The 27,749-nt window shown below is 33.2% G+C and overlaps 3 protein-coding genes across 6 annotated transcripts; 1 reads left to right on the top strand and 2 right to left on the bottom strand.

Annotated features, from left to right (window-relative positions):
* The first annotated feature begins 1,077 nt into the window (after positions 1–1,077).
* LOC119085730 (eclosion hormone) lies at positions 1,078–4,047 on the top strand. 4 transcript variants are annotated; one of them, XM_037196196.1, is made up of 4 exons: positions 1,078–1,170; positions 3,474–3,597; positions 3,732–3,882; positions 3,948–4,047. In XM_037196196.1, the coding sequence occupies exons 2-4, from the start codon at positions 3,504–3,506 to the stop codon at positions 3,979–3,981; spliced, it is 279 nt and encodes a 92-aa protein (XP_037052091.1). In that variant the 5' UTR covers positions 1,078–1,170; positions 3,474–3,503; the 3' UTR covers positions 3,982–4,047. The 4 variants fall into 4 exon arrangements, with proteins under 4 accessions (XP_037052091.1, XP_037052094.1, XP_037052092.1 ...); XM_037196199.1 differs by having other exon boundaries at positions 3,474–3,585; positions 3,948–4,046; XM_037196197.1 differs by lacking the exon at positions 1,078–1,170 and adding an exon at positions 2,970–3,388.
* A 1,997-nt stretch (positions 4,048–6,044) lies between these two features.
* LOC119085680 (nonsense-mediated mRNA decay protein 2-like) lies at positions 6,045–8,160 on the bottom strand. Its single transcript, XM_037196128.1, has 2 exons — positions 8,140–8,160; positions 6,045–6,776 (listed from the first exon to the last, which is right to left on the bottom strand). Exons 1-2 carry the CDS (start codon positions 8,158–8,160, stop codon positions 6,045–6,047), a joined length of 753 nt encoding a protein of 250 aa, XP_037052023.1.
* Positions 8,161–9,216: 1,056 nt separating this feature from the next.
* Positions 9,217–27,481, bottom strand: LOC119080272 (peroxidase). The gene is made up of 13 exons (XM_037188538.1): positions 27,034–27,481; positions 17,860–18,006; positions 16,633–16,718; positions 16,474–16,564; positions 13,523–13,911; positions 13,285–13,458; positions 13,004–13,228; positions 12,693–12,948; positions 12,354–12,635; positions 12,126–12,293; positions 11,786–12,064; positions 11,632–11,725; positions 9,217–9,272 (listed from the first exon to the last, which is right to left on the bottom strand). The coding sequence occupies exons 1-13, from the start codon at positions 27,042–27,044 to the stop codon at positions 9,225–9,227; spliced, it is 2,250 nt and encodes a 749-aa protein (XP_037044433.1). The 5' UTR covers positions 27,045–27,481; the 3' UTR covers positions 9,217–9,224.
* Between the last annotated feature and the right edge of the window lie 268 nt (positions 27,482–27,749).

Here is a 27,749-nt window from a genome sequence, read left to right on the forward strand (position 1 = left end):
CAACTCACAATAAGGCTTACTATCGGGTCAGGTCAACCTAAAAATCTCAGGTCAGGTCATTTCAGATTATGACTTGAAATGACCTGAAACCTGAATTTGACCTGATAACTTGACCTGAATATTTTCATGTTGACCTGATATTTTTTATGATTGATTTTACAATTGATAAGGCCTACTATTAGGGTTTTGTTGTCTTAGAGCGGACGCTTATAGTTTCTTTACAAACAAATCCAGGTACGGAAAGTCGTACAATCTTCACTATGATCATTAGCTACACTTCGCATATTTTACATTTTATATGGGGTCAATCAGTAACTTCTAGGACTGAAAGGTTTTATCAGCTAACCTGATTAGGTTAAATATTCAAGTGTCGATACTAGATTGTGCGACGTTTGTGGATGTTTTCCGTATGTCCAGCCGAATTGTCAAGTTCTACAGAAACTGATTTTTTTTTAAAGGACAAGAAGCACGAGTCATGCGACTGAGGAAAGGAAATTCTTCCTTTTAGCTCGGTAGAATGTAAGACTGTTCAAGAGCCAATTGAAAAAGGGAAACGCCGATTTTTTCGGAAATTCAATTTCAGGTCATCAGGTCATTTCGGGTTATTTTAGGTCATGACCTGAAAACTCAGGTCAGGTCAGGTCAAAGTTAATTTTTATTTCAGGTCAACCTGACCTGACCTGTGGTAAGCCTTAACTCACAAATCTCTTCAAACTTTTCGTTAAACTAAAAATGAATAACAATTTTGCAATTTTTAAATAATTGAACATGCTTTGAATGGAAAAATTTCATAAAATGAATCTTACCTTAGACCGCTTTACTTACAAGAACTGAACTACCGATTCAACTTGGAAAACTTCCATACAATTGCTATAATACACATTAACCCATCATCACTTCCTTTTGCAAATAGACCCATTCCAACTGTGGTATTGTAAGAACTAATAAATTACATTATGTCGAAGATTTTATTCCTTCAATGTTGAAATTGTACGGATCTAATTATGGGTAAAAGTTTATCGAATTATCGGACTCCTGATGTGAAAGTGCTCTATTGCAGTTGATATAAAAGGAGTGCGATTTTTGTACAGGACTTAGTTTCAATTCTGTCTACTTAGATCGCGGACGTCGCAACCAAGCATAAAGAAGTTGTTGATAGTAAACTTTTAGGTGTGTAAAACTGTTTCATTTTTAATAATTTTTATGTCCAATTAAAAGTAATGATGTTACCGAACATGAATAAATTTTCGACCTTCCTTTATGTGCGTCCATAATACTACTTTTCACTTAAACGTTTTTTTTTTCTTTATTATAATTGTTTTAAAAAAAATTCCATGCTAATTCACATAAAAAGTATTATATGTGCGCTACTGCCTGGGAAGCATCTTATTGTCATTTCCGTATTAAATTATTTTCTTTTTATTTGCTCAATAAATAAAATCAATTTAATCTTTTTTTTCGGCGTTGTTGGTATCGGTTTTGCTGATGATGAGTATGTAAATATAGATGTGCTAAACCGAGATGGATATGACGAAGAAATATATTTTTTGTTAAACGGTCGTGTGCTTCTTTTTTCGCGAACAAAACGAGTTTTATTTTCGAGATTTATTGAAATTTATATTATAGTAATGGCATGCGGAAGCTTTGCAGTGGAAGTGACAAAAAGACTCATAGTGCTTTTATGATTGTTTGTTCGCTTCAAGTGGAGAAAAGCCGGTAGTAATGATTAGTTTAGGAATAAGATTCGACAGCATAAACGGTGTGGGTAATTTAATTGGAAATTTGTGGGAAATAAAAGGACGTTCAATTATCACCAGTAAAATAATCAAATCTACTACTTCTTTTGTATTTTCAACTGATTGATTTTGTAATCATTTACTTCATTACTTTTGACAGGCAATTTGGAATAAAGACCACATTACCCAACACTCGCTACCTATTTTTATGGTCACTGTCCATAACAGATGACATAGCACATGGTAGTAGAATAATAAGAGGTGTTACTTAGTGGTGCGTTCTTGAATTGTTCCGAATTTGTTCTTGACCGATAATAGTTTTCCAATACATTTCTTTATCTATTGGATAGACATATTTTCTTTAACAAAAAAATCGAAAAACTTCCCGAATATGCTGAATCTGCACAGCTGGAAGTAACGAGAAAAAGATGTTAAAATATTGATATACTCTTTGAGAAAAGAAAGTAGACCATGAGGTGTTTGAATTGAATATATATTTAAATATGCCATTAGATTCGGTCAAAATGTTTGAGGTATTACTCAACTGATATTTTTTTCGTGCGAAAAATAGATCAAATTTATGGAAAAGGCATTGAAGTTTTATAACAGCCTGGTATGATACCTATAAATAGCTTCCATTTGAGATATTCGTACATCCAAGAAGTGCAATAATAACTTATAGCGGTCAAGGTGACAGTTTCTATCTCTTTACTATTACACCCGTTTTTGTATTCACTCGTTTCTTCACACTACCATTACAATCTGTTACGTTCACCCTCGATGAGTGAGAGGACACAACTTTTTCTACACTTTTATATGAAAAACCCAGATTGTCATGATAGACTGGTTTTCATAGTCATCACTATGATTTTGACTTTTATCCATAAAAAAACAGTTATAAAATGAATTTCGTTCATCAATTATTTTAATGATTGGTTTTCGGTATATTGCCTAATCGTTTAGTTAAAATTAAAAAATGGTTCATCCATCATAGTGATCCTTTCGTTGAACTAGGGCATATTTTTGAAAAATTGATTTCCCAGAATTTTCTGAACAATTTTTTATATTCGGTGTATTTGTACCCTAGACAGTCCAGGTACTGGCTAATAAACTAATTTTAAAATAAACATACTTTATAAAACAAAGATGAGGTACAACCGAAATTTCATCACTTCCTCTTGCGGCGTTTCAGTCTTAAACCACTTAATTTCTTCAATTTCTCCCACCGTAAACCGAGGAGCGCGCATGGAAACCAATAAAACATTTCATCTCGCAATATATAAACGAAAACAAAAACCGATTTGTGAATTGTGAATGCAAATAATTTAATTTTTGTATAAACAAAAAAAATCGATTATGAATTCATACTCCGCGGTATATACGGTTATAGATGGACAAAAAGTATAATAATCCAAAGATTTAGTCGTTTCGCAGAAGTTCTTAAAACCACAACACTTCTTTGACTTTGCGTCGCCTCTTCATCGAAAGTAAAGTAAAATGTTTTTGTTTTGTTATATCGATCATATTGCACGTGCGATGTCTAAAATATTAAATTGATTTTGACTTTTATCGATAAAAAAACGGTTATAAAATGAATTTCATTCGTCAATTATTTTAATGATTGGTTTTCGGTATATTGCTTAATCGTTTAGGTAAAAATAAAAAATTGGCCCAAAGACAAGTGACGAAATTATTTGATTTATTAAAAGTGATTCATTAAGTGGTTTAATTTTCCAGAAATAACGAATATTAGTCACGAGTATCACAATGGCATCAAAAATCGTAATCGTATTCTCAATCATAGTCTTTCTTTCAACAATTGCCTCAATAACTAGCAATCCGGCTATTGGTAAGAAATATGGTAATTTGTCATTTTTTTTTGTTCGTTTTTATTTATTTTAGCGTTATTTAACGTCTGGTTTATTCAACATTATTTGATTAATAATATTACTGGTATTGCATTTCTTTCTCTCTTTTATTTCAACGCCGCTACAGATCTGATGGGAGGATTTGATTTCTTAGGCATCTGTCTACGGAATTGTGCACAGTGCAAGAAAATGTACGGCAATTACTTTGAGGGACAAATGTGTGCCGATGCTTGTGTTAAATTCAAAGGAAAAATCGTTCCTGACTGTGAAGACATTGGGTAAATTACACACAATTGTGCTACGCTACAGTTTGAATGTTATGCTAATATTTTGATATTTGTAGGTCCATTGCCCCATTCCTAAATAAATTTGAATGAAACAACGGACAGGAATATCCATAACAATGCTATTTATTACAAAGAAAATTAAATTTAAAAATTTAGCTTTAAAATATTTATTGCTTTATTTCGTAAACTATAAAAAAATGATGAAAAAAACATCTAAAAATTGTTTATAAATTGACTATAATAACAACAAAAATAAAATAAAAAACAAGCGAAAAACAAACCAACACAGTTTTTCTGATTATTCCTAACTACAATTAACTAAACATAAACAAGGACAGTCCTGTAACTGCGTTTTATCTTAAAAATACTAAATGCATCTTCTATATCAGCATAGCACTGAACCAAGCACTAGAAAAGATTTTTTAACATAAATTCGGCACCCACTACATGTAAAATAGCGAAATTTTGACTACTGCGTCGAGAAGGCCGTCTTGAAAATTCTGTTCTCGTGCTTGGTTCAGTGCTATGATATCAGGAAACAAAGGTCTAAGAAAAGAATCGCAGTAAAGTGGAAGAAATATAAATATCAAGGTTTTTTCACATGAAAATATTAACAAATATTCGAAGCGGCGGAAGCGTTGCTATTTATATTTTACTGACTTTAGATATGTACCTATGTGCTTTAATTGTTTTATATGCTCTAAATTGACGGATTTCTTTCTAATATGTTGAGCCTTTAACGGTAGAGCGATAGCGTATGCAACTTTGCAACTCGGAATTTTTTTGAGTTTTCTAACAGAGATAGATGGTTAGGACAGTCAAAGTGAACCTCTGATGATAAAGTTCAAAGGCCGTAATATCCTTCATCAGAAACCGCAATTAAAAATGGAAGAAATTATCTCTTGGCTGAGTAATGAAGTGGTTGTTGAGTAATTTCTTGAATTTATTGAAAACAGCGACTAGATCTTACAAGTTCTTTGCTCTTCGCCGTATCTCACAACATTGAGTTATCTGCTATGTTTGTGTAACAAGTGTAACATTTTTCCAACGATAAAACATTCAACAAATTTCTGATGTCTCACTAGTTTGACAAATTTTGAACATAATTCTATCATGGGCCAGGAGGTAGTTGAAACTGTTGAAATTCAATTTAAATGAATATGTAAAATGATGCAAATGGTAGGGTCGGTGAGATTTTTTTTGATCCGGTCAATAATCACACATGAAATTATTTCTATAATTTGTCTAGCTGAGACGTAGTTTAATCATTTATCACAGTCCCGGGGCTTTGCGAGTAATAGCAAATTTACGCACTGCACTCTGGAAAATGAGTCATTACTTCAATGACTTGAAAATTACTTACGTAATTGTTTGGGTCTTTTATTGTGCTAACTATAAGGGCTGTTGAAGGCAAGAGTTACTATTTATATAAAGAGGCCAAATAATAGCAATCTTACTTTGTGTGTGGTTAAATAGTTTGTCCCATTGACTCGAGGTAAAGTGTCGCTGCCGTCCAGTAAAATCAACTTTGAGTCACTTGTTAATGGGACAAATGATGGACATGGGTATTCGTGTGCTTATAATGACCTAATTTTCACCTCTCATCGGTCAATTGCACACTGTAATATTGTCCTCATTTGTCCCATTAATACACTGGTAAGTAATGTCGTCCTATTACCGCAACATTCATATTAATACTGTAATAGTATATTACTTCCGAGGTTCCAAGTTGTGTATTTGATAAGTGGGGTGTTATAGCCCGACCCGAAGGGGAGGGCTGTATTTTTCCACTTGTCAAATAACAACATGGAACCTCGTAACTACAATGCTTTACGTGATTAGGCAATGTAAATGAAAATGAAACATGCCGTAACACGTAAATTGTATTACTACAGAAGGTAAAGGTAAAATAATCTACCTAACAGCTAGTCATGTAACTTCAACATATCGACCTCTTGTGATACTCCATTCCTCAAGTGCCTCAATGGTTATATCGTTTGCGGTTGTTTTAGATCTTAGTAGAGCCAGTAGTACCAGTGGTAAGGCAGAATAACTTATTAGGATTTTTTGAAAACAATTATTCAACAATTCAAGCTAGAAGTAGAACTAAATGTTGATCGATTGGTGACTTTAGCATTCCCTAATTCTATCATCTAAACAATGGGATTCTGGTATTCGATTTTCCAATATCCATTGCTATCGTCCGGTTCAGTTTTCTTTTTATTGACAAGTGTGTGCACCTCCCTTAATAAATCTCCTGCCGATTCAAAGTCTTTAGAAAAATGTTTCGTTTTGAACACTGGTTTCTTTTCCTCTGCTGATTCATCATCACCATCATCTTCATCAGCCTGTCTCTGCTTCTCTTCGATATATTTGTTATTATTGTGAAACGCCTTTTCCACCTCTTTTAACGCTCTGTTAGGATTTTGAATGAATTCAACATTTTTATTTTTTGGTGCTGGCTGTTCTTTTGTTTGCGAAGACTTGTCGGTTTCATCGTTTTCTTCATTTCCATCAGATTCGACCGATGATTCATCCGATTCACTAGATTCATCGTCTTCATCTGTTTCTTCGGACTCATCTGCATCATCACCATCATCACCATCATCATCGGAATCATCGTCGGTGAGAGACTCTTTGGGCTTCCCATTCTTTAGCAGCTCGACATCGTCTCTCTCCCCATCTTTCAGTTTCGGAATCGATGCTTTAAGTTTTTCGTAGAAAAATGTATCATTGGCTAAATCCTTGGCTTCCAATGCTTCTTTATTACTGCTAACTACTACCGGACGGCTTTTCGGTTCGTAAAATTCGTAAACCCGAATTTGACTGGTGTCTTGATCGTCAGTTGACCTTTTCTTACGGTGTATATAATTAGTGTGTACGTCCTAGGAATATGAAAATTATTTTACCAAACATTTTGACGAAATAAAGCTGTCGACTGGTAACCTTGTATGTGCGATAAGCTTTACGAATTTCTGAATCTACTACATAAGTGCGATAGTGGTAAGTACATTTTCTCTGTTTACTGGACAACTTAAAAAATTGTTAATCTAAGAGTATTATTGTGCAGAAGATACCAAAACATTAAATCAATAAAATTTAAATTCATTTTCTTCGACATTGGAAAATTGATTTTGTCGTCATTGGCAGGGGTAAATAAATTCCTATTTCATTTCAGTGACAAATTCACAGACCACTATTACAGTGAACGACATCTCAAATGTCTCACTGTCATTTTTTTCAGAGAATGTCATTGTGAATTTGCAATGACACAATAAAATTCTCAGAAAAATTAGACAGTGAGACATTTGAGATGTCGTTCACTGTATGACTCTGGGAGTTTTCACTTTTTTTAACGAAGAAATTTCAATAATTTAAGAAAGTTAAACGCCGAAATTTGTACGAAGATATTTAGAGCTGCTACGAAGGGCCTTACGCTTTATGAACAACGACTTACTAAATGATCTGAGGATTGAATATTTGAGCATTAAGTTCTTCTATTTCCGATTCGTAAAGGTTGTTTCCACAATAAACTACAGAATTTAGTAAACTTGTCTTTGGAATTCACCCATAAGTTTTAGGAATTTACGTCAGTCAAAATCCTTTTGCCTGACGAATTTTGACTTGTGTAGACACTTGTGTGATTTCAAAAAACTAAATAAGTATTCGTGGTTACGGGGATAATATTTTTGCTTTAATGTTGGGGGAAAGATACAAAAATTACGGCGATCTTTTCTCAGATCCCTGTTATTCTCTGTGTCTAACAAATAGTAAATGTCAGGTCGATCGACTGATCGACGTTTATCTAAAATGCACACTAATTACTCGCGGTACTCTGAAAAACTTTAATTTTAACAGAAATTTCTATGTCATCCCCGTCATCCCTTTAATTAACACTACGTAACTATCATTGATAGCCTAGCAAAGAACAGGAAATAAGCGATTCGGAAGTGCAAATTGGCTTATCTACAGACGTAATTTCAAGAGTGTACTCGTCGAATAAAGAAAGTTTTTGGAAAGTTGAAAACTATTCATTGAGAACTACTCACGGATACCGTGTTAACAGAATACAATTGCAAGCAAATTGAAAACGTGTTTCCTGTCGTAAAACTGTAGAGCTTATGAATAGCGTAATGGGTAAACTTAAAAACGCCGCAGTTGATTTTTTTTAAAGGTAAAAGAAGAATAAAAAAAGCTGAAAAATAATATCTGAAGTTGAATCATTTGGATCTTGTTGGGTGCTCTTACATCTCCACGTCGGATCAACATTGTTGCTCATTTTCTTCTAAGAAATAACATAAAGAAAAACGTGCACAACGCATGTGTTCGACTACAGCTTACATATCTAATAAAAACCAAATACAAGCCTTCTTTTCACCACTCAAATGCGATACATCTATGAAACTACTTCCATTCCAGCTTAATACTACATCAAACCACCTTCTCTCATTTACATCAGCAAAAACAGAAGTTTCAAAATAGATTTTTATTTTATTTTAAATTATATTTACAAAATCCAATTTAATAATATTACAAAAAAAAAGTATTTTCATTAAATTAAATAAATTTTCAAACGAAAAAAAATCGCTGTACGAAGGAATGTTGAAATTTTACTGAAACTACACAGACAATAGAGATTTTTCATGGCTTATACGCAGAGCATGTACGAAGTCAACGTGTGGTACATATAGAATATCCGGTCGACCGGATATAATAATGCAATCAGACGTTAGTTTCTTAAATACTGCACTCAAGAAATTGTTTCTTGTGTCTCTTTAACATAATGTCGTGCGTAGTTTCTAGCATGCTACAGGCATTTTCTATGTTTAGTGTACAAATATAGGTGGACTTTATTTTCCGACAGTCCTAAATGGCATTGTGTGTTCGTTAACAATTAAACAAATGTAAGTGTAGGTCCCAAATATTCTATCGAACAGTGGTACCATCAATTGTCTTTAATGTTTCGTCAACCTTTTAGTTTAAAAATGGAGATACAATTTCTTTTCTTTTCTTTTTGAACAAGTAATGGGAATGATTTTCGTATATAAATAAGTTGCGATGAATTTAAGAAAACGAAAGAGTTAGGTGGGAAAAAGGTAAATAATAAAAATAAAAATGAAATGCGCGAAATGGCAAAAGTGACAATAAAAATGCAAGTTTTGTATCTTCATTTTTTCATGATAAAAGAGAGTTTCGAAATCCATTTTTCTTTTGTGTATAATACAAAAAAAAAGTTGCGTTTCATTTATAAATAATTGTGATGATGCTGTGCAATATAATATTTGATATGACTGAATTTTGGCTAAGAAAATGGTGCAATTTTTGAAATTTTATTATTTCTTGAAGCTTACCACTGTGTCTGGAATGTCGTTCAGGATGTTCTGAAAAAAAAATGGCGCACACATTAGCTAGATTTGAGGAAAATTAGATAGAAATACAAATATTTTACAGATACGTCTTGTTTTGGGGGTATGAACAAGAGAAAATCTTGGGGGTAAAATATCTGCAATCGATGATGTTCTATCTTAAATTAATGGTCAAAATATAAATAGAGTTTCCACTACACATCTATTTTATTTTATGAAGGAAGACCCACAAAGCAATTGACATAATTTTGGCCGAGACATTCTTCAAATCTATTTTTTACCATGAAGCCGTGATGGTTGGTTTCTGTGCAGATGTAGTGCAGAAGAAACCATGATCTATTGTATATTTACACAAAACTAAGCCATCATGGCTTCATGCTAAAAAATTGATTTGAAGAATGTCTCGGCCAAAAATATGTCACTAAGTTTTACGGGTCTTTTGTTTTAAAAAATGCACCATTCCCAGACCACACGATCTGTATCTTTAAGTTTGTGCATGCAATGAAGCTTGATCATCAGGATCACCTCTTCAATAGTCAGAATCAGTAAAGACACAGACGTATGAAAATATCAGAAATTTCACTGCGTTAGAAACGAATTAATTAATTAGATAAGTCGTAAAAATCAAAATCGTCATTCACAGAAAATAATTGCATTGACGATTCTTCGCGCAATTTCCATTCACTTTCTTCATAGATCTCACACGTATATTGGCATTTTCCGTGCAGTAATTTTTAAATGACTGTTGATAGAAGATACCACAAAAAAAACAGGAAAATAAATTGGCGAACATTTCCTAACGCTTGAAAACTAATTTTCATTTTCGTATGGCCTAAATAGCTCGTCGAGCAGTAACCTACAATTCTAAAAATATCTTTTTTATCGAATGCAGCAATAATATAGCCCGGGGTGACTCAATAAAAAGCAAACCAGGGTCTAACCTTTGGAGGAACTATTTTCGGCAAAATATTTTCCCATTTTTCTTGAGTCTTCCCTGTCTTCCCCGTCTTACCGTATTTGATTCGCCCCTATTTTCCTTAATTTTCCAAGAAAACATAGCTAACGCCGACCCGTACGAAACACCTATTCGTATCAAAAGCCTTTAATGTGAAACTCTTCATTTCTCTTACTTCATTTTCTTCTCTGCTGAAAAACTATTCTTCCTTTTAAATCACTTACATTATCCACTCTTTGCCTTGTTATCATATACAATTAAATTGCCGGAGGCAATATAGACAGCCCCGTACGAAGTCAAATTTCATAAATTCCTATTTAAACAGCTATATACCGCTATATTTACCTATATTTCACTGTAAATAAACATTTCACATAGGAATATGCTATTATATAGCTCTATATGCCTGTATATAGCTCAATATAGCTGTATATAGGTATATATAGATGTCCATATATGGAAACCCCTCACACTTAACACATTATTTCCATGTTAACAGAAACTCTCTAAGCATCATTTTTCCCACTTTATATCACTTTTAATAAAATCCAATATGGCCGCCGGCAGCCATTTTGTTAGGAAACCGAAAATAGTACCGACGCTTTACATTTGTTAATACCTTTTAAACAAAAAAAAATCATGAAATTCGGTCAAAATTTACTCGAGATATTGACAAAATACTCCACGTTCACTGTACGGCCGAGTAGCCAGATAAGAGCTCACTCCAAGAGACCTAGCTCACGCTCCGGAGAACATAATTTCATAAACTTTTTTTCCCTGATTGGTACGGTCAATACCTATCTAATAAAGCTAAAACGAACGAAATATGTTCAAATTTGGCCGACCTACAAGCAAAAACTGCTTGCCGCTCTGTGCCTGTTCCACACCAAGGGGTCTAACTCACGAGTCGGTCATCCGATTTCCATAAACTTTTTTTTGTCGATCGGTATTGTAAATACCTTTTATTTGACGTATCACTTACAAGTTTAACGTTTAAATGTCCGGAGATATCTTCGAAAAACCATAAAGCACTTATTGGTTCACAGCTCGGGAGGGGTCGATCCAAAATCACTCATCTTCGAACTTAGCCTGTCTTTTGACATTACCAAACGGGAAAAAAAAGAATTTTCAAAATCGGATGCGTTTTACTCAAGTTATCGTGCAGACGGACAGACGGACAGACGCTTCAGAAAAATATGGAAAAATGTTTTCCCAAAAATAGTTTCTGAATCTTTTGACAAAGAATTTTTCCAAGTCGATAGAGAGCATTTTTATGTGACACCAAAAAGATTTTTATTTCATAAATTTTGGATAAGTTGTACCGACTTTTACCCAGTTCATGCATAGTACAGCGTGGGCAAGCCTAACTTCCTATTTGAAAAAATTCCAGAGCTGAAATTGAAAGCAATTTGTACTTACATATTGGTGTGGTGAATAATCCTGCCCATAATCTGCCCACTTCGTCAGATCAATGGATGGAATAATTCCACTCTTGCATGGAACTCTAGGATTACTGCAAAAGATTTTCATAAATTTCAACCTACTAAATCGGTGCCATTCACGTTATATTTACATTTCGTGATCCGGCAGAACCATCGGATAAATTTGCACTGTGTCAATCAGATCAGTATTGTCACAAATCAATCTGGATAATTTAGCCTTCCGGAGTTCTTGTAATTGTTCCGGTGTGAACGATGACGGTTGATTCGGTAGCTCATACCAGAAGCGATCTCCTCGCCGGATGTAACTCAATTGGGTGGCAATGACACAAGCGAATGTAGGTCCCAACATTGAGCCCGGTAGTGATCGTTCCGATACGCCACCCGACCACAAGTCAATATCAGCAGGATGCCTGTATGATTAAAACAGTCGATAAGTTGTAATTTCGAATGGAATTTGATTGGGAAGTTTACTCGAAAATACTGGAGTAGCGGAAAATTGTTTCGTTTGGCATTGAGCCTGCCATTTCTTCCCAGCTGTGTGATATTGGCAGACCACAGAACTTTCTGAATTCCATGTAACCAGGAATACCGAACTCACGACCACGTTGCATATTGAATGATACCAAATCATGGCCGAAACTGAGAACAAAAATTTGTGACATTAAATTTGTTGGCACAGAGCAGAGTGTAGACACTAACCGCGCACCCTCCTTTTTAAACAAATGATTTGTAACTTCTTGAGTAATAGAATCGTCCATAGCTTGAGCAACTTGATTCATCAAACCCATCAGATATTCGTCAAACACACCAGCTCTGTATAAATCATATGGCCGACGAATCAGATCGGAAAGTCGTTTCGAAGCGATGAACTTGTGGGCTTTCGACCATCGTTCAACTGCTGTTGGAAGAAGCGAATGACCGAATCTAAACGCAGCTGAAGCGAAAGCGTCAATGATCGATGGATTGACTTGAGAATCGTATCTGAAGAAGAGATTTTGTTCAGCGAATTTTACATTTAATAATTCCATTGTTTGTTACCCATCCCAGTAGCCGTTCTTGTTCAGTACTAAACCAAATTTCTCCATAACTTCTTTTCCAAGCAAAATCGGCAAGAATTCATTGTAGGTGATGTGCTGGATAATGGCTACGTTGATTCGTCTAGATTCTTGGAACAATGTTTCGTCGTCCCAGTGTGGATTGATTGCAGCTAATTTTCCCGCTAAACGATTATGCTCACGAGCCAACATTGTGTGCATACATGTCAATACTAACTGTTCGTTGACTCGAATTTCACCTGAGATTTTTTGTTGCTAAAGGATTTATCTTCATCAAATTGATCAAAAACAAACCTGCTTCAAAGCAGAACATGCTCTTGTTGGGTCTGGTGCAACCTTCATCTGGAATATCTAATTTGAGCGGAAGCAAGTCCTTTAGACCATATTCTTGGAAAACTGGGTTCATTCTCAATAATCCCCCGAATCCGGTTCTCAATTTTCTCGTAAACGTTTCCTTGACACCATAAATTGTGTTTCCGTCAATGATACCCGTTAAAGTGTTAAATTGAGTTCTTGAACCTAAAGACATTTGTTGCAGATTGGTTCAGTAAAATTCAGGGTCCTAAAATATTTACCTAGTTTGCAACCAGCTTTGGGTGATGGAAAACCACGAACGAAATCAATACACTTAACATTGAAGAGGCGATAGAAGTAATCGTCATCGGGGACACGAATCTCATTACAATATGGATGCTTCAAATGAAGCGGACGCTTGCAACATTCTTCTGGATCGTTCCTATTAATTGGATCTGCGACGAAAACAAAACGGGTTAGATGGTACCAAATTACCAACTTACATCACACTCTAATCACCTAAAGGTGTTCCAGTCAAAGTGAAATCATGATCCATAAACTGACCCCAAGCGATAACCATCACAGTACCAGCATGATCATGAAAACCATCATCTGGATGCAAAGTTCTCGACACCACTCGACTCAATGGCAAATCACGTCCAGTTACAGATATTCTGGGCGCATTAATTCCGTCAGCATACAATGGTCCGATTAAACGTTGGAATGGTGCCATAGCTGCACCCCACAACGGATGCTCTAAATTATTACAGAGGCCATCGGATCGACGATATTTTCCCGGACGACATTCAACACCGGATAAAAATGGCGGACATACTTCTCTGATAAGAGTTTTCGATGTATCGATTTGCGGAAGACCCTTCTCAATGTCTTCGTACGATAGGCCGTAACTAATCGAGGGAAAGGAGGAAAATGAATTATTTTCAACGTTCATTTGAGGGCAGAATCTGGATGTTTCGACCGTAGATTTCTCAGTCTCAACACACATGATTCCTCCACAATTTTGGTCTAGTGGTTCAGTCTGGTATAGTAAATCGAATGGTTTTTGAATGGAAAAATTTGTCAGAAAAAACTGAAAGTGCACTTTCCACTCGAATCGAATGCATGTTCAGTGTGTTCTACATTCTGGGAAAACAAGGTATGCCTGCTATACGATTCAATAAATAAATATCGGTTTACAATTTTCGTTACTATAAATTATTCCACCGCGCATAACGTCCAATTACTAGAATCATAAATTATAACGCCAGACCGATATTGACATAAACAACATGAATTTTTCATAAATTGACAATATGTTCAATATGTTCATGGCTTACGCATACGACATTCCAAGTCAATCCAATCCAAAAAAAATTACAGTTTTTTTCTAATTAAGCAAAATGCAACTACTATTAAAACGAGCAGGTACAAGTACAGTACACATACGTGCCATATGTTTTCTTTTTAATGATGAATAAATTCGAATGAATGGAGTTCAAATGTTTCTCTAAGCTCGGATACCATTGAGAGCTTAAACGATATGGGTATGTGGATGGAAAAACCTTTTGGTTTAATGTCGATCAATCTAAATGAAAGGCTTGTGCAACAAATATACATCCATTGAATCAGCCAGTCAGGTATATAGCTTCACTAGTTTAATTAATTCAATAACAACAACAAAAAACCAGTCGAGATCTTGGCAAATCGCTGTGATTAGTCTCGTAACCCCGTGCGACCCCATCGTATCTATGGTACGTTGCGTACGTTAAAATGTAATGCGATTAATAATTTAATAATTAATTGATTTACGCCGTCGAGACTGTACATAGCGCGAGATCTTTTTCAGAAAATTGATTTGCAAATTTGCTTTAATTTTCCAAAATTTGTCAAAACTTTCCAAAATTTGCTACGAAAGGCTTGTAAGGAACAGGATCTATTCGACCGATTTTTTTTTTAAATGTCTATGCCTTTCAGATTTACTCAAGACTGGAGTCTCAAGCTAATTTGTGAGCCTGAACTGTCGATTAATCATCTACGCACAGTCTTTGCTTTCTGATTCGAATTCCACCAGTAACAAATGGCACTTTAAACGTATAAGCCCCCAAGCATACGTTGTACGTTACTAAAAACCCATAAACGACAGGAAAAATCTTAAAGTTGCAACTTAAGAAGCAAGTGATTGCAACAAGAAAAAATCATAAACATTAATATCGCATAAGACACAACAATTTGCAGTAACTCGATTAAAAGTTCCATTTATAAAATCCACCAGATTGGTATCTCGACCCAATGGTTATAAGACTACGGCATGCAGCTATAATATTAGATCGATTAAAATGATTTTGATATTTGATTTGATAAGCACTTTATTGGGTATTAAAGAAACATCAAATTAAAGTCGATAAAAGATCAATTTAATCCTCACCCAAAGTGTATTTAACAATATTGCATGGGCACATGAATGGTTGTGTGTACATTGTACTACATTCTAATAGTTTATTTATGTAAATTAATTGTAGCAATAAAGCGTGTCATGGATCTACTGCACACCACGAACTTATAATGGAAATTCCTTTTCAAAATCATTTAAATCGATCGATGTAATCAACGATAAGAATTTTTACGTTGGCTGTTGAAGAATGCTGATGTTGCGAAAAAAAATGTCTTGGTGGTTTTATGTAAAGACGGAAATGTTTTTCATAAAAATCAGTTTTTGTTAAGCTATGTTGTAATAGCACTTTGTTGACCTAATTCACGTTTTTTGCTATCTTATCGTGCAACGTTTCAGCCAGGAAATTGTCCTCCGTAAATAAACGAAGTGTCCAATAACGAAATAGTGTAAGAGATAGTAATGGAAAGGTTTAAATATTTCCGTCTGGACATGTCGAACATTGATCTTCTAATTTCTCCACCAGAGACACTACAAAGTTTGATACAGTTTCAACAAATTTTTTCCAAGGACTCATTTTTGAAAATGTGAATACGTAAATGTACCAAAAATTGTCAACATTTTCAAGAAAATTCGTCAACTTTTAGCAAATTTTGGAAAGTTTTAGAAAATGTAGCAACTCAATTTTACAGATTGGGCTCTGCTTCTTACAATAATTTTGAAAATCTGAAAATGAACCCTATTATTGGCCGAGACATTCTTAAAATCTATTTTTTACCATGAAACCGTGATGGTCCTTTTTTGTGCATCTGTTCAAAAACGAAGATCTGTTTCCACAAAAATCATCCATCATTGCTTCGTCGTAAAAAATGACTTAAAAAGTGTCTTGGCCAAAAATATGTCAATAAGTCTTTCCTTTCAAAAGATTGTGGAAATTCATTCAACTGTTTCGGTCTAGTGTTACTAACAACATCAGATTTTACATGCATCATTCATTCATCTTTGATCTAATATTACTGGTCTTAAGATTGCATTGAACTTCAATTAGCTTAAATTATTTTTTTTTAAGAAATACACTTACGTCCTTGCCAACTGAATGGAAATATCAAGTAAAAGTTCACCAACAGTTGCAATGTCTTCAGTTTTCCATTCACCTTTCGGACTAGATACATCTAAAAAATTGCATGAACTTTCTCAATTAACTTTTTTTTCTGTTACCTTTCCATAATGTTTTACTCACGAATTCTTTTACGTGCATCAAGGTAAGCATTATTCACAGCATCGTATGTTATGCATGTATGACCGTCATGATGATGGATTCCATCTCTAGAATTAAAGTTCAACGATTAAGGTTAACCGTTCTGGTCGAATTTTTTGGCGAGAGTTTCAATGCATTAAATTTTGTTGTAAAAATCGTATGCGTAAGTGAATCTATAAAATCTATAGCCGACAGGCTATCCCACACACGAACTGTGACGAAAAAAAAAAACAAAAATTTTCTTTAATTATATACGCAAGAAAACCGCCTCAAACACTCTTTCTTTCGTTACTATTCTGCCGTGACTAAATACAATATTTAAAGTGTAACTGCAGGCATCATGCCCATACTGAGAAACAGAAGCGCATAATAATTTTCAATTTCATTGGATAGTAAAATTAATTGTGCTTCATGTCGCAGCTATATTTTCATTTTAACTTCCTTTCCTTTTACTTCAGAAATATTGGATCGCCTTTTTAGTGAGATCGTCATTTAGATCAACAAAAAAAACGTTGGTAATTTTGTCAGACTATGCGACAAACATCATGAACGTAAACTCATTTATAAAAAAAATATTGAATAAGTACATGAGGGCTCAATATTAATCAGTGAATAAGGTACAAATCAAAATTTTAGAAATGTGACCTGGATAAAATCAGGTCAATCTTTCTCGACCTGCAAGGATCAAGGCACTGTTCGATATTTATTTATTTCTTATACATTATAATTCAATTGGAATTTTCTCGGACGAGAAGCATTTGTATCGCTAGAAAACTCACGGGTCTGCTTCTCTCAAAAGAAAAATTGCAAATTTTCTACTTTTGCTTCAGTCGACCTCTTTCGTACAGATAGCCCCATGATTGATATATTTTAATATAAAAGAAAGATTACTTCGTCATGTTCAAAGCCCTCTTCCCGTTCACCAAACAAAATATTATCTAAATATTCATTTAAGAAAAGTTCCAACCCGTATGTTACCCAAATTTATTAATAAAATGTTTTAAAAAAGAAAATAAAAGTACGGATGTCGTACTCGAACCTCTCCCCTCACCCTTCCGACTTGCGACTTCTAATTTATTGAAATGGAAATAAAAACATTCAAAAGGAGCTCAACAGTTGAGCCTCAACTTCTGAATTCATTTGTTTTCTCTTTTAGTTAATCAATGAAATTGGACTTCGTTGAATCATTGCATTGTTCCTTATACTTACACTGATCCCCTCAAAATGTTAATGTTATGATCGAATGCTGATGATCTGGCACCGCCGGCCAGTATTAGAGCACATTCCGAACCATGTTCTTCCAATGACAAAATCTGTGAATTCACACCCAGTATTGCCGTTACAAACAGCGCAAATCTGAAACAAGGAAATTTAATTAAATTAATTCACAAAAAACAATTTTCTTCTTTTACAATTAACAATTAACACGCTTGATCTTAATCATCTCCGCATTATTATGCTTGCAGACATTATGCAAAAACAGATATTTTTATTACGAAAATATAAATCTACATAAAATGCCTAAATAGATTGTTGTTTTAAATTGAAGCAATGTTAACGAAAAGAACAACAATAAAACTTAATGAACCTTGAAACAATATATTGAATTTTTCCCAAAAACCATCAGTGGCTTTATAACAAGACGCGAGAAAAAAATAATAATAATTCGTCTCGTGTAAAATGCGAATAAACCTTAAAACGGTTTTGTATTGTACCTCACTTTAATTTACGAGATCAAGCCTTTAGTGATTGACCTAAATTTTAACATAAAATTTCATATTTTTTCTGTACCCATTTAGGAGACATTTAATGTGAAAAAGACAAAAAAAATATTTTCAACCGAAATGTAGTGCGAATTTTGTTTTTTTTTAGTATAATACATAATTCGCTGTGTGTGGTTTTTAATGCAGTCAATTGATTGTTTTTATTCATAATGTTATATAATTACAGCTATGTAATCATTCTGATCATGAAATTATTCGTATACATACGTACACTCTCACTTGGTATGTTTTATTTATATGAATGAAAGATCTTGTTTGCAGATATATTATGCATAAAGCACATAAATATTATTTCACGATTAAATTTACCTTTGCAATTTTGTATTTAGCTGAAAAACATACACTCACCTAAAATTGTTTGTATTATTGTTTTATTAAATTAAAATTGAAATTACATCACGATAGGTGGTTATAACTCAATTAATAAATTAGTTATGCATAGTTTAAGAATAGATCCACGTTTTAAAATTATACATACAGTCTATGTAAATCGATACCATTTATACAATTTACAATTTGATTTATCAGACCAACCTTAACCTTAAAATTCAATGAATTTAACTTTTTCCCTTGATTAATCTATAGTAATCGAAATGCTTGTTGTTATTCTACCTATGGTTCAGTTGAATTCGGCTATTGGGGCTATATATGGTTAATTCCATCTGTTGGCTACATGATACTGCCTTTAATTTTAAAGGATATCTTAGGACCTCTTTAATACCTATATCAGAGATGATTACCACTTTTTGTAAAAGTGATTATTCTTAAATTTTGTAACGCTTTTTCAGTGCTGTCATCAAAATAAAATGATAAATAACTCGAGAAATACACCCCCTGCGAAGTGCTGACTATACTCTACCCTCCTAAATGGGGGATAGAAAATAATTTTAACTTTCAAAAATACGTATTTCGCGAGTTGTTTAAAATTTTCATGACAGCACTGAAAATGCGTTACGTAATTTATGAATGATTTCTAACACATGCATGCCTATACCATATTTTAGAATTCAGGACGCCGTAGGTGCTAAAATACTGAGGTATGTCTATGGCAACTTATATGCCGTACAATTTTCACTTTTTGCTGGAATGGGTCATATATCCAAATTAATAGCCGTTGAAATCGGATAATAATACTTGTTCCGCATTAAATACTATCTATTATGCTGCATAGCTGCATGGAACAAGGAAATTGCTATAACAATCTAATAAGTAAATTAATTCTTTTTATTAATTAAAATTTTTCTGAATCATCGACTGGCCTAGCAATTATTTGTTCGAAAATGGTTCAATTGTAGACATAAAACAAACAAACAAAAATTTGAACAACACACGCCCTGATTGACACGTAATCGTTGGGTTGGGTTCGCTCCCGATATTTTTTTGTCTTATACAATTGAGATGAAATTGGTTTCAAAATCCGTGGACATAAAATATTTATGATTACGATGCAGTAAAAAGTATCGAATTTCTGCAATAATTATTGCTTATATTTTGTTATGTGATTGCAAAGTTATTTTATTATGTTAATGAGTGAGAGGTACTTGTTAAATGTACTTGTTTCGAGCTAGCTTTGGAACGATTAAATTGAGGAAGTAAAAAACACAGCTCTCAAAAATTTTTGGAACAAAGAAAAATAAAAAGGCACAAATTGACTTATTTAGTTCGCCATTCAGGCGCTTCAGGTGGTGTACTCTATTGTAGCGAAGCATATGTTAAAAGAAATGAAGTAAAAGATTTTCGAGTACGTTCGTGACTCGAATATTGAATATATCTCGTAAATAGAACGTACATTTTTCGTATAATTTTACGAGTTATTCAGATACATTTTCCTATTTTTTTTTACACCAGAGAAATACCATTATCAATGTTTTGTTCAAGACGCATCTATGAAATCTCTTGAGGTCTACGTGGTTTGAGCATTTCTGAATTTCACGGATAGATAAAATTTAATTTAGTATAATGTCACCTAATGTCACCTTATTATCTTGGTCTAACGGCCTTTAGCTCATTTGTTGATATTTTAAAATTAGATGACAAAAATCATTAAATGAAATTTTCTTTCCTTTAACATAGAATCAAATACTACAACGTCATATACCAATATTACGCAAAATGTTTACGAAATTCTAGTTGAATCAAAATGTTACCGAAGTAATCTGTCATCTAACCAGCTCGATTTTATTTATAATATTAAACGAAAAGATTTAAACGTTTCTTTTCAAATCGACACAAAACAATGCCCTTCAAACAGAGTTGCCACACATGCCTAGTCGGTATACCACCAATTTCTTTTGTTCATTTATCACCATAATTTTGTCATATTTAGGTAATGTGTCCGATGAAAATGTCCTATTCAAATAAAATACCACTGTACCCAGTACCATTCGCTTTTCGTCATCATTACGCCCACATTGAACGTTTTACGTTCAGACAAAATATTCAATTTATCAAAATAACAAAACAGACGACAGAAAAAACACACAATTTGCGCTAGTTTCATATTAATACCAGTGTAACAACTCAAACAAAACTACCAACTAAATTCATCAGTATTGTTTAAGTATAAGGTCATAAAGTCATAATATTGTCAGTTACAAAATAAGTCAGCGAATCACATTAAGAAAGAGTTCTTGAAAAAGTCACGAGACTTCGCTTGTGTCTATTTTTTTTCTCTTTTTTTTTACTTTTCTGCGCACGGATAATAAATTATTTTTTAAAAGCTTGTCTCGTAAGTGAGCCGATATGTACAGACAGATTTATTTGGAGTGTTAATTTCACATTAATAACTGTAATGTAATGCCTATAATTAGAACTAATTGAAATTTCATAGCGACATTGACCGCCAAAATGTTAATTACACATTTTTGTCTGACAAACGATTTATTTATGTTGATCGTTGAAATTGCCCAACATTATTTATTGGAAATAGAGAAATTAAGATTAATTGCTTTATTAAAAGTAATTTATGAATTTTACGAGTTGAATGGACGCATTAGATTTTTAAGAATTGGTTGGTAACAAATTAACTAATTGCAAATGTGAAGAAAGCTCAGAATGTATTTTTTTTGCTAAGAAATGGTTGAACTTTTACTTTTGGAACATATAAAATACTATCGATGTTTATAATAACAGAACTTAAAAAAACCTGGTTCCGTTTTTAAGAAAATATTTTCTTGAATTGTTTAAGAGAAATTCGAGAAACTCCAGTAAATGCAAGATAATGTTTTCTCAAAAATAAGCCACGCATTGATTCCTCATCAACTATATCTAATTAAAACCACCGTTTTGCTTTGCCTATAACTCAATATTGATCGATGCAATGATCTGATATTGATTTTAGCAAGAATTCATCTAATCTATTTACATTACTTGTTCAGACGCTCAGGAATTCGAATTCAATGATCTAACGTAACCTGAAATTATTTCTAACTTTGTCATTTCTATATTGCACCTTGTTTACGAGCTGTGAACACATAATGAATACTCATGGGATTTTGGTTTAATAAAAAAAATTACAAAATGTTTACTCAATATACTGAAATAATAAATTCCGGTAGGAGTGAGTGACAAGTCAATTAAACTGAATAGCTAATTTAGTTCGATATTTTGCAGTGGTTGTTACAATAGAACATTAACCTTTCACCATATCACCAGAGTATTTATTGAACCTGTTACTCCTTCTTGTCTCATTGATTTCAAAAGATTGAAACATAATCTACTACTTCATTGTTCATTTGTAACTAACGCTTCGCAACCTATCGCCGACAACAGATGAGCGCGATGTTACTGATAGATACAGACCAGACGCTCCAAATTCTGAGCAAATATGGTGGATGCACTATAATGATCAAATACGTATGGGACATCACCCTAAACGAATGTATTTAGTCCAGGTTCTTGTGTCAGAACAAATGGATCCGTTCGCCAAAAATATGCTAAAAAAGTCGATTTTCGAAAAAGAAAAATTGTTCCACATCTGCTCATTTCCACTCATGAGTGATAACTGAAAAACTCGCAATACGTAGAGCGAGCGAATTGACACAAATTACCCGACTAATTAGCAAAGTCTAATTTTAATTTTTGGATAGATTTTCTAAAAAAAAATCGTGTGTGGCGCTTCTTTAACAAAGAAACTTTATACGTTGTCGATGTTTTCTTTTCTTTTAATCGTCACTTCAATGTCGGTTCCACACGACCAAAACTAAAAGTCGGCGCGTCTGATGCAGACCAGAATTTGTATTTATTAATAACCTGATATTATTTAAACATTATCTAGTATCCATGCAGGTCCAATACAAATATCAAATATAGCTAAGAATGAACGGGAAATAAGAATGTTCAATAACACAATGAAATAGTCAAAAGAAGTTTCTTTATTTCAAATCGAAATCTACGATTGCAATAAATTATTCAAAAGCTTCTTAAAAAAATCGATTGCTAATTAGCATATGTATACATATATACTCACTTGTAGCATGTATAGTAATTTATATTTAAAATAGCGTCAATCATTCTGTTTGTTGTATAACAGTACTCTCATCATATGTATCTTGAAAATCGGCGTATATTCACAAGAAATTTTGTTTGAAAAAATTTTATATTAAAAATAAAAAAGTATATCGTGAGATTTTTAACCTCACGTTTATATTGTTGCGTATATATGCATACGTATAGTGTATGTAGCATACTGACAATATTTTTTAAAATAATTTTTACATAATAATTTTTTAACACATTCATGTCATTCAACTTAAGATAATGTGCTGATGAGTTTCAATTTTGAATTAGTCACGTTAGGTGTCAAGCATATGAAATGTTTCATGACACTCTTCGATGGCAGTAGCTACATTAGTTGGGGTAACTTAATCGGAAAGTTGGACGAATGAAATAATTCGTCTCAATAAAATTTAATGCGGAAATTGCGTACACTGAGCCGTCCCTTATTGAGATTACAGTATAAATTCCCATTAATTATGAAGAATTATTTTTGAGAATTTTGAGTACAGTTAATCTCAACCAACGTTGTTTTTTTCGCCAGCTGGTCCACTCATACAAACATACAGCTTATACGTATTTATAAATGGGTTTAAAGGTCATACACACGCGTGTGGTAATGTGGTAGTAGTAAAACCCAACGCAGAAGCAGTGTGATTGCATGAGTTCTGCTGGTAAAACAGCTGAAGCAAATGTAAACAGATTAAAAATATTTAAATTCTTAAAAAGTAAGACCCTAAAGCTGCAACCAATAATGGTCGATACTGTTAAATTTTGTTCTTTTGTTCAAGAAATTCCGTTAGTCTGAAAATAATAATGAGAAAACCACAGCTGACTCTATATAATGTAGCTTGAGGCTGCTTTAATACTCTATATTTTCCTTCAAAAACGAAAGACATCGATCGAGCGACGAAAACCACAAGCAAGTTTTTACCAACGAAGATGGTTTACTTAATGTTGTTGCGATTTAATTATGGTTTTTTGAATAGGTGTGGCGGAATTGATCAAAAAAAAAGTTTTGGAGAAGTTTTTAACTGGGGTAAACCGAAATTTTGCTACTGTAGACTGAGCTGAAAATGCGATGACATGAGTATCGATAACTTTTTGATAAAACGACGAGTTCCGGAAGAAACGATGAGTAGTTGACGTTTTTTCTGGAACTCACCAGGGAGGTATCGTTTATTCTCGCCGTTCAACTTTTTGTAAAGGAAAATTCTAGTTACAAATTATTCAGAAGCGACGACTTCCTGAAGAAGCTACGACTTCCTGAAGAAACGGCGACTTCCTGGAGAAACGAAAACTTCTTAAGAAAAGTCGACTACATATCATTTCTTCAGGAACTCGCTGCTGCTTCAGAAAATCGTCGATACTCGTGTCGTCGAATTTTCAGTGCAATCTACTGTAGAATGTAAACTTTGAAGAGAAAAAAAAACTATTGGAAGACTCGATGAAACGACTTTCTTTTGAAAAGTCACTGCCCTCTGTTTCACCATTCCTTTAGTTTTACTCGAAATGCGAAATCGAAATTAAATTTTTAATACTGGATTACTAAATGCATAAATTTCGTTAAATTATTATTTGAAAAAGAAACAACACCAGTTTTTCCTCCTACGTAACAACGATCATATCCAATTACTTTAGGCTATTTCCTTTAAATTGCTGATTTAATTGTGTGTATTATTTAACATTTTGCGAACGTAAAGTCTAAATTTTCATTTTGTGTGACTCTTATAATGTCAGTGCCATAATAATGTCAGAGGCTTTTGACTTTTACTTTTAAAACTATCACCAAACTCGATCATCCGCTGGAAATATCGTAATATTAAATAGAAAATTTATCAAAAATATCTCGATTCACCGACAATTAAACAATTATTGAACTTGTATTGATCCATTCCTTGCAATTTTATGTCTTCATAAATAAATAACTTAACGTTAATAGGCAACCGGACAAGTATGCGTAAGAGAGGCTTGGTCAACAAGTTAATTTTAAATCTAATTTCTCCTAGACTTATACTTACCACACGTTAAAATCGGCTTGAACGTATAATGTGCAATAAAGAAGACTGATTAGACAGCCACATTGAAACTTGTTCGCATATGGATCGATTCGAACTATAATTGTAATCTTCTCTAAATTGAGCATAAATTTGAAACGAAAAAGAAATATTTTTTTTACAATTATGTAAGTAAACACTGTGTGGTTTCGTATACAGCATGAGCATCATCATCATCATCAAAAACAACAACCACTGAGGATGCACAACACTAAGTAAGTGAATTGCATATTACTTTTGCGTAATTGTGAGACTCGTGATTTGTAATTAATTCCAGCGTTCAAAATTAATTTAAACGAACAAATTTAATCAAACACGATGAATAGATGTTTGTAGTTTATAATAATGTGGTTCGGTTATTTGTTTTTAGCATCGGTATTTTTTCACCTTTTACAGCTCAATGTAATATACTATGTATATTGTATAATGTAACAATCTAATTCATGGTTGTAAGGCATTCTTGCATATTCTTCATTGAATAAATAATATCGATTCGTTTGATGAATGTTTATGAATTGAAGATTGTCTTCATTGAAATCATTTTTTTATTATTTCGTTTTGCGAATTTTATAATAGTTAAGGTTGAAGACGTTGCCAGTAACTTTGGATTTATCTAAAAAATTAAAAGCTGAGGGATCACTCGATGTAACTTTTTATTTGAATTTTTCAACAGAAATGAAATGAGGTAAACCGTGTTTATGTTAGAGAATTTTACATTCTAAATATAGATTGTGGCACCTAAATACGATAGAACTGTTTCCACAGGCCCAAAACTCGTAAATTTTGTTTTCACATCCAAAGGACCGAATGAGATTTGATTTATCATGTAGCCTTTTACTACGGATTCCTTTCCTTTCGGTGGTCGTCCAGTATAATTGTCGAATCTATTTCTTTTCTTTTTGATCTAAATATAGATGCAAAATCTTTTACTTCATTTGTTTTAACATAAATTTTGTTATATGAGACGACATTGTTGCGCGGGATTATCGCTCGATTTTTTCGTCACTGCCGATAACAGATTATAATGCGAGAAACCCCAAACTTAAGATTGATTGTGAATTGGGTTATCCCTTTAAATTAGTTTCGAGACATGTGTCTGTTCGGAGTTAATTTCCGTAGATTGGGAAAATTGTTTAGTAAACTGTTATTTGCTTTGTTTTTAATAGCAAAAGTGAGAAACGATAAATCACATCCAACTACAAGCAGACACGAAGCCGTATTGATATTTATTATTCGAAGAACACAATGTCATGGTATAAATAGTGAATTGATAAATCGAGGGAATTTCCGCCCTGAACAATTATTCGTCTTCACTATCATTATTTGTCAGACTTTCACCAAACAATTAAAATTCAAATTTTTAGCGTGAAAAAGTAATTACTTTGTGTTGATAAATTACAATCAACAGTACATATGCTTCAACAGCAAAACGAGACACTTTTTTACATGAAAAATTTCTGAGTGTAAAAATAGGTATTGCAAGCATAAAAAAAATGAATTGGTAAATCCTATCAACTTTTAATTGAATTAACTCAAACGAACATAAAACCGAAATAATTAGCTTCGTTTTCAATAACTTTATTCAAATTTTAAAAAAGTGAAACATTTAAAGACATCGATGACATCGTAAAGTGCATGCAATAACAACGAAGCTGACATTCATTACAATGTTATTAGCTTACAAACGACTTACTAATATGAATGGTATGTTCAGTGAGATGCATTATAACACGACGAAAAAAAAGAGTTTAATCAACACACAGCAACAACAAAAAATAAATAAAATGAAGAATAAGTAGCAAAAGCGCACCGGGGATAGCAGCTATCTCTTAAGTGATTTAAGGTAAGGTATGGCTGTAACTAATTACATTTTTCTACATAGTAACGGATAACATCTCTATATTGATGTGTTTATTTTATGTAAAACGGTGTTCAGAACACCTCTAATTTGAGTGAACACAGAGAATCACAGGAAAACCGTCAACATCTATATGGCGTTATTTGTTTGACTAATTAACGTTAAAAGAGGAAAAAAAAGTAATATTCACCTTAGAATCATTTTTTTGTTGGTATTCCAAATTTCAATCGACAGAGTTTGATTTCTTAAAAAAATCTTTTGTTTCCACCAAAAAAGTAAAGTTTAACAAAATTAACAAAACACAGTTAAAAAAGTTCACAATTCCATGGTCGGTTTAAATATCTAACTCAAAAATTCAGAATTCTTGCAGAATGATTAAACAATTCAAATTACAAGTCCGTTTGATTCAAAATAAAATCTGTTTTCTTCGAGCTACCGCTGTAACCGATAATTCAAACGAAAGTAAACTGAATTCAAAAAGGTTTTCACTTTTAGACCAAAGTAATATTTTCGTCCAAACGTATTTAATTGGCATATGGATTTAATATATAAAAAAAGAACTTAAAAATCTGTATGGCAACATGAATCACGGAGAGATAACAACCAACTGAACCAAATACTGGTTTTCTTTTAACTGATTATTAGCTGAAGAAATTCATCATCACGAGAGAGAGGTTTTTAACTTTCAAAATAATCAAAGAGTATAGAACTAGCGTCGGTTACTATATGTGCACAATATAGCAGTTCGGTTTGGCAAATTTGAAGTGGAGGACGTTTGGTGCAAATTAGGAGGTGGTAAATCAATGCATGACAGTCAAGACGTGATTTTGAATGAAATCGATTTAATTATAAACGTCCTAATGCAAGCACCTGGAAAAATATTATGATTGATTGATGGATCTATCA

The sequence above is a fragment of the Bradysia coprophila genome, chromosome X, assembly GCF_014529535.1.
Source record: "Bradysia coprophila strain Holo2 chromosome X, BU_Bcop_v1, whole genome shotgun sequence".
NCBI lineage: Eukaryota > Metazoa > Arthropoda > Insecta > Diptera > Sciaridae > Bradysia > Bradysia coprophila.

Excerpts from the sequence above, each read along its gene's own strand:
- LOC119085730 (XM_037196196.1), top strand. The coding sequence starts at position 3,504 with ATGGCATCAAAAATCGTAATCGTATTCTCAATCATAGTCTTTCTTTCA. Across the intron at positions 3,598-3,731 it reads GGCTATTGGTAAGAAATATG|ATCTGATGGGAGGATTTGAT; the intron begins GTAATTTGTCAT and ends ACGCCGCTACAG. Across the intron at positions 3,883-3,947 it reads CCTGACTGTGAAGACATTGG|GTCCATTGCCCCATTCCTAA; the intron begins GTAAATTACACA and ends TGATATTTGTAG.
- LOC119085680 (XM_037196128.1), bottom strand. The coding sequence starts at position 8,160 with ATGTTGATCCGACGTGGAGAT. Across the intron at positions 6,777-8,139 it reads TGTTGATCCGACGTGGAGAT|GACGTACACACTAATTATAT; the intron begins GTAAGAGCACCC and ends TCATATTCCTAG.
- LOC119080272 (XM_037188538.1), bottom strand. Across the intron at positions 13,912-16,473 it reads TCCATTCAGTTGGCAAGGAC|TTACGGCCTATCGTACGAAG; the intron begins GTAAGTGTATTT and ends TCCCTCGATTAG. Across the intron at positions 9,273-11,631 it reads ATTATTCACCACACCAATAT|AACATCCTGAACGACATTCC; the intron begins GTAAGTACAAAT and ends TTTTTTTTTCAG.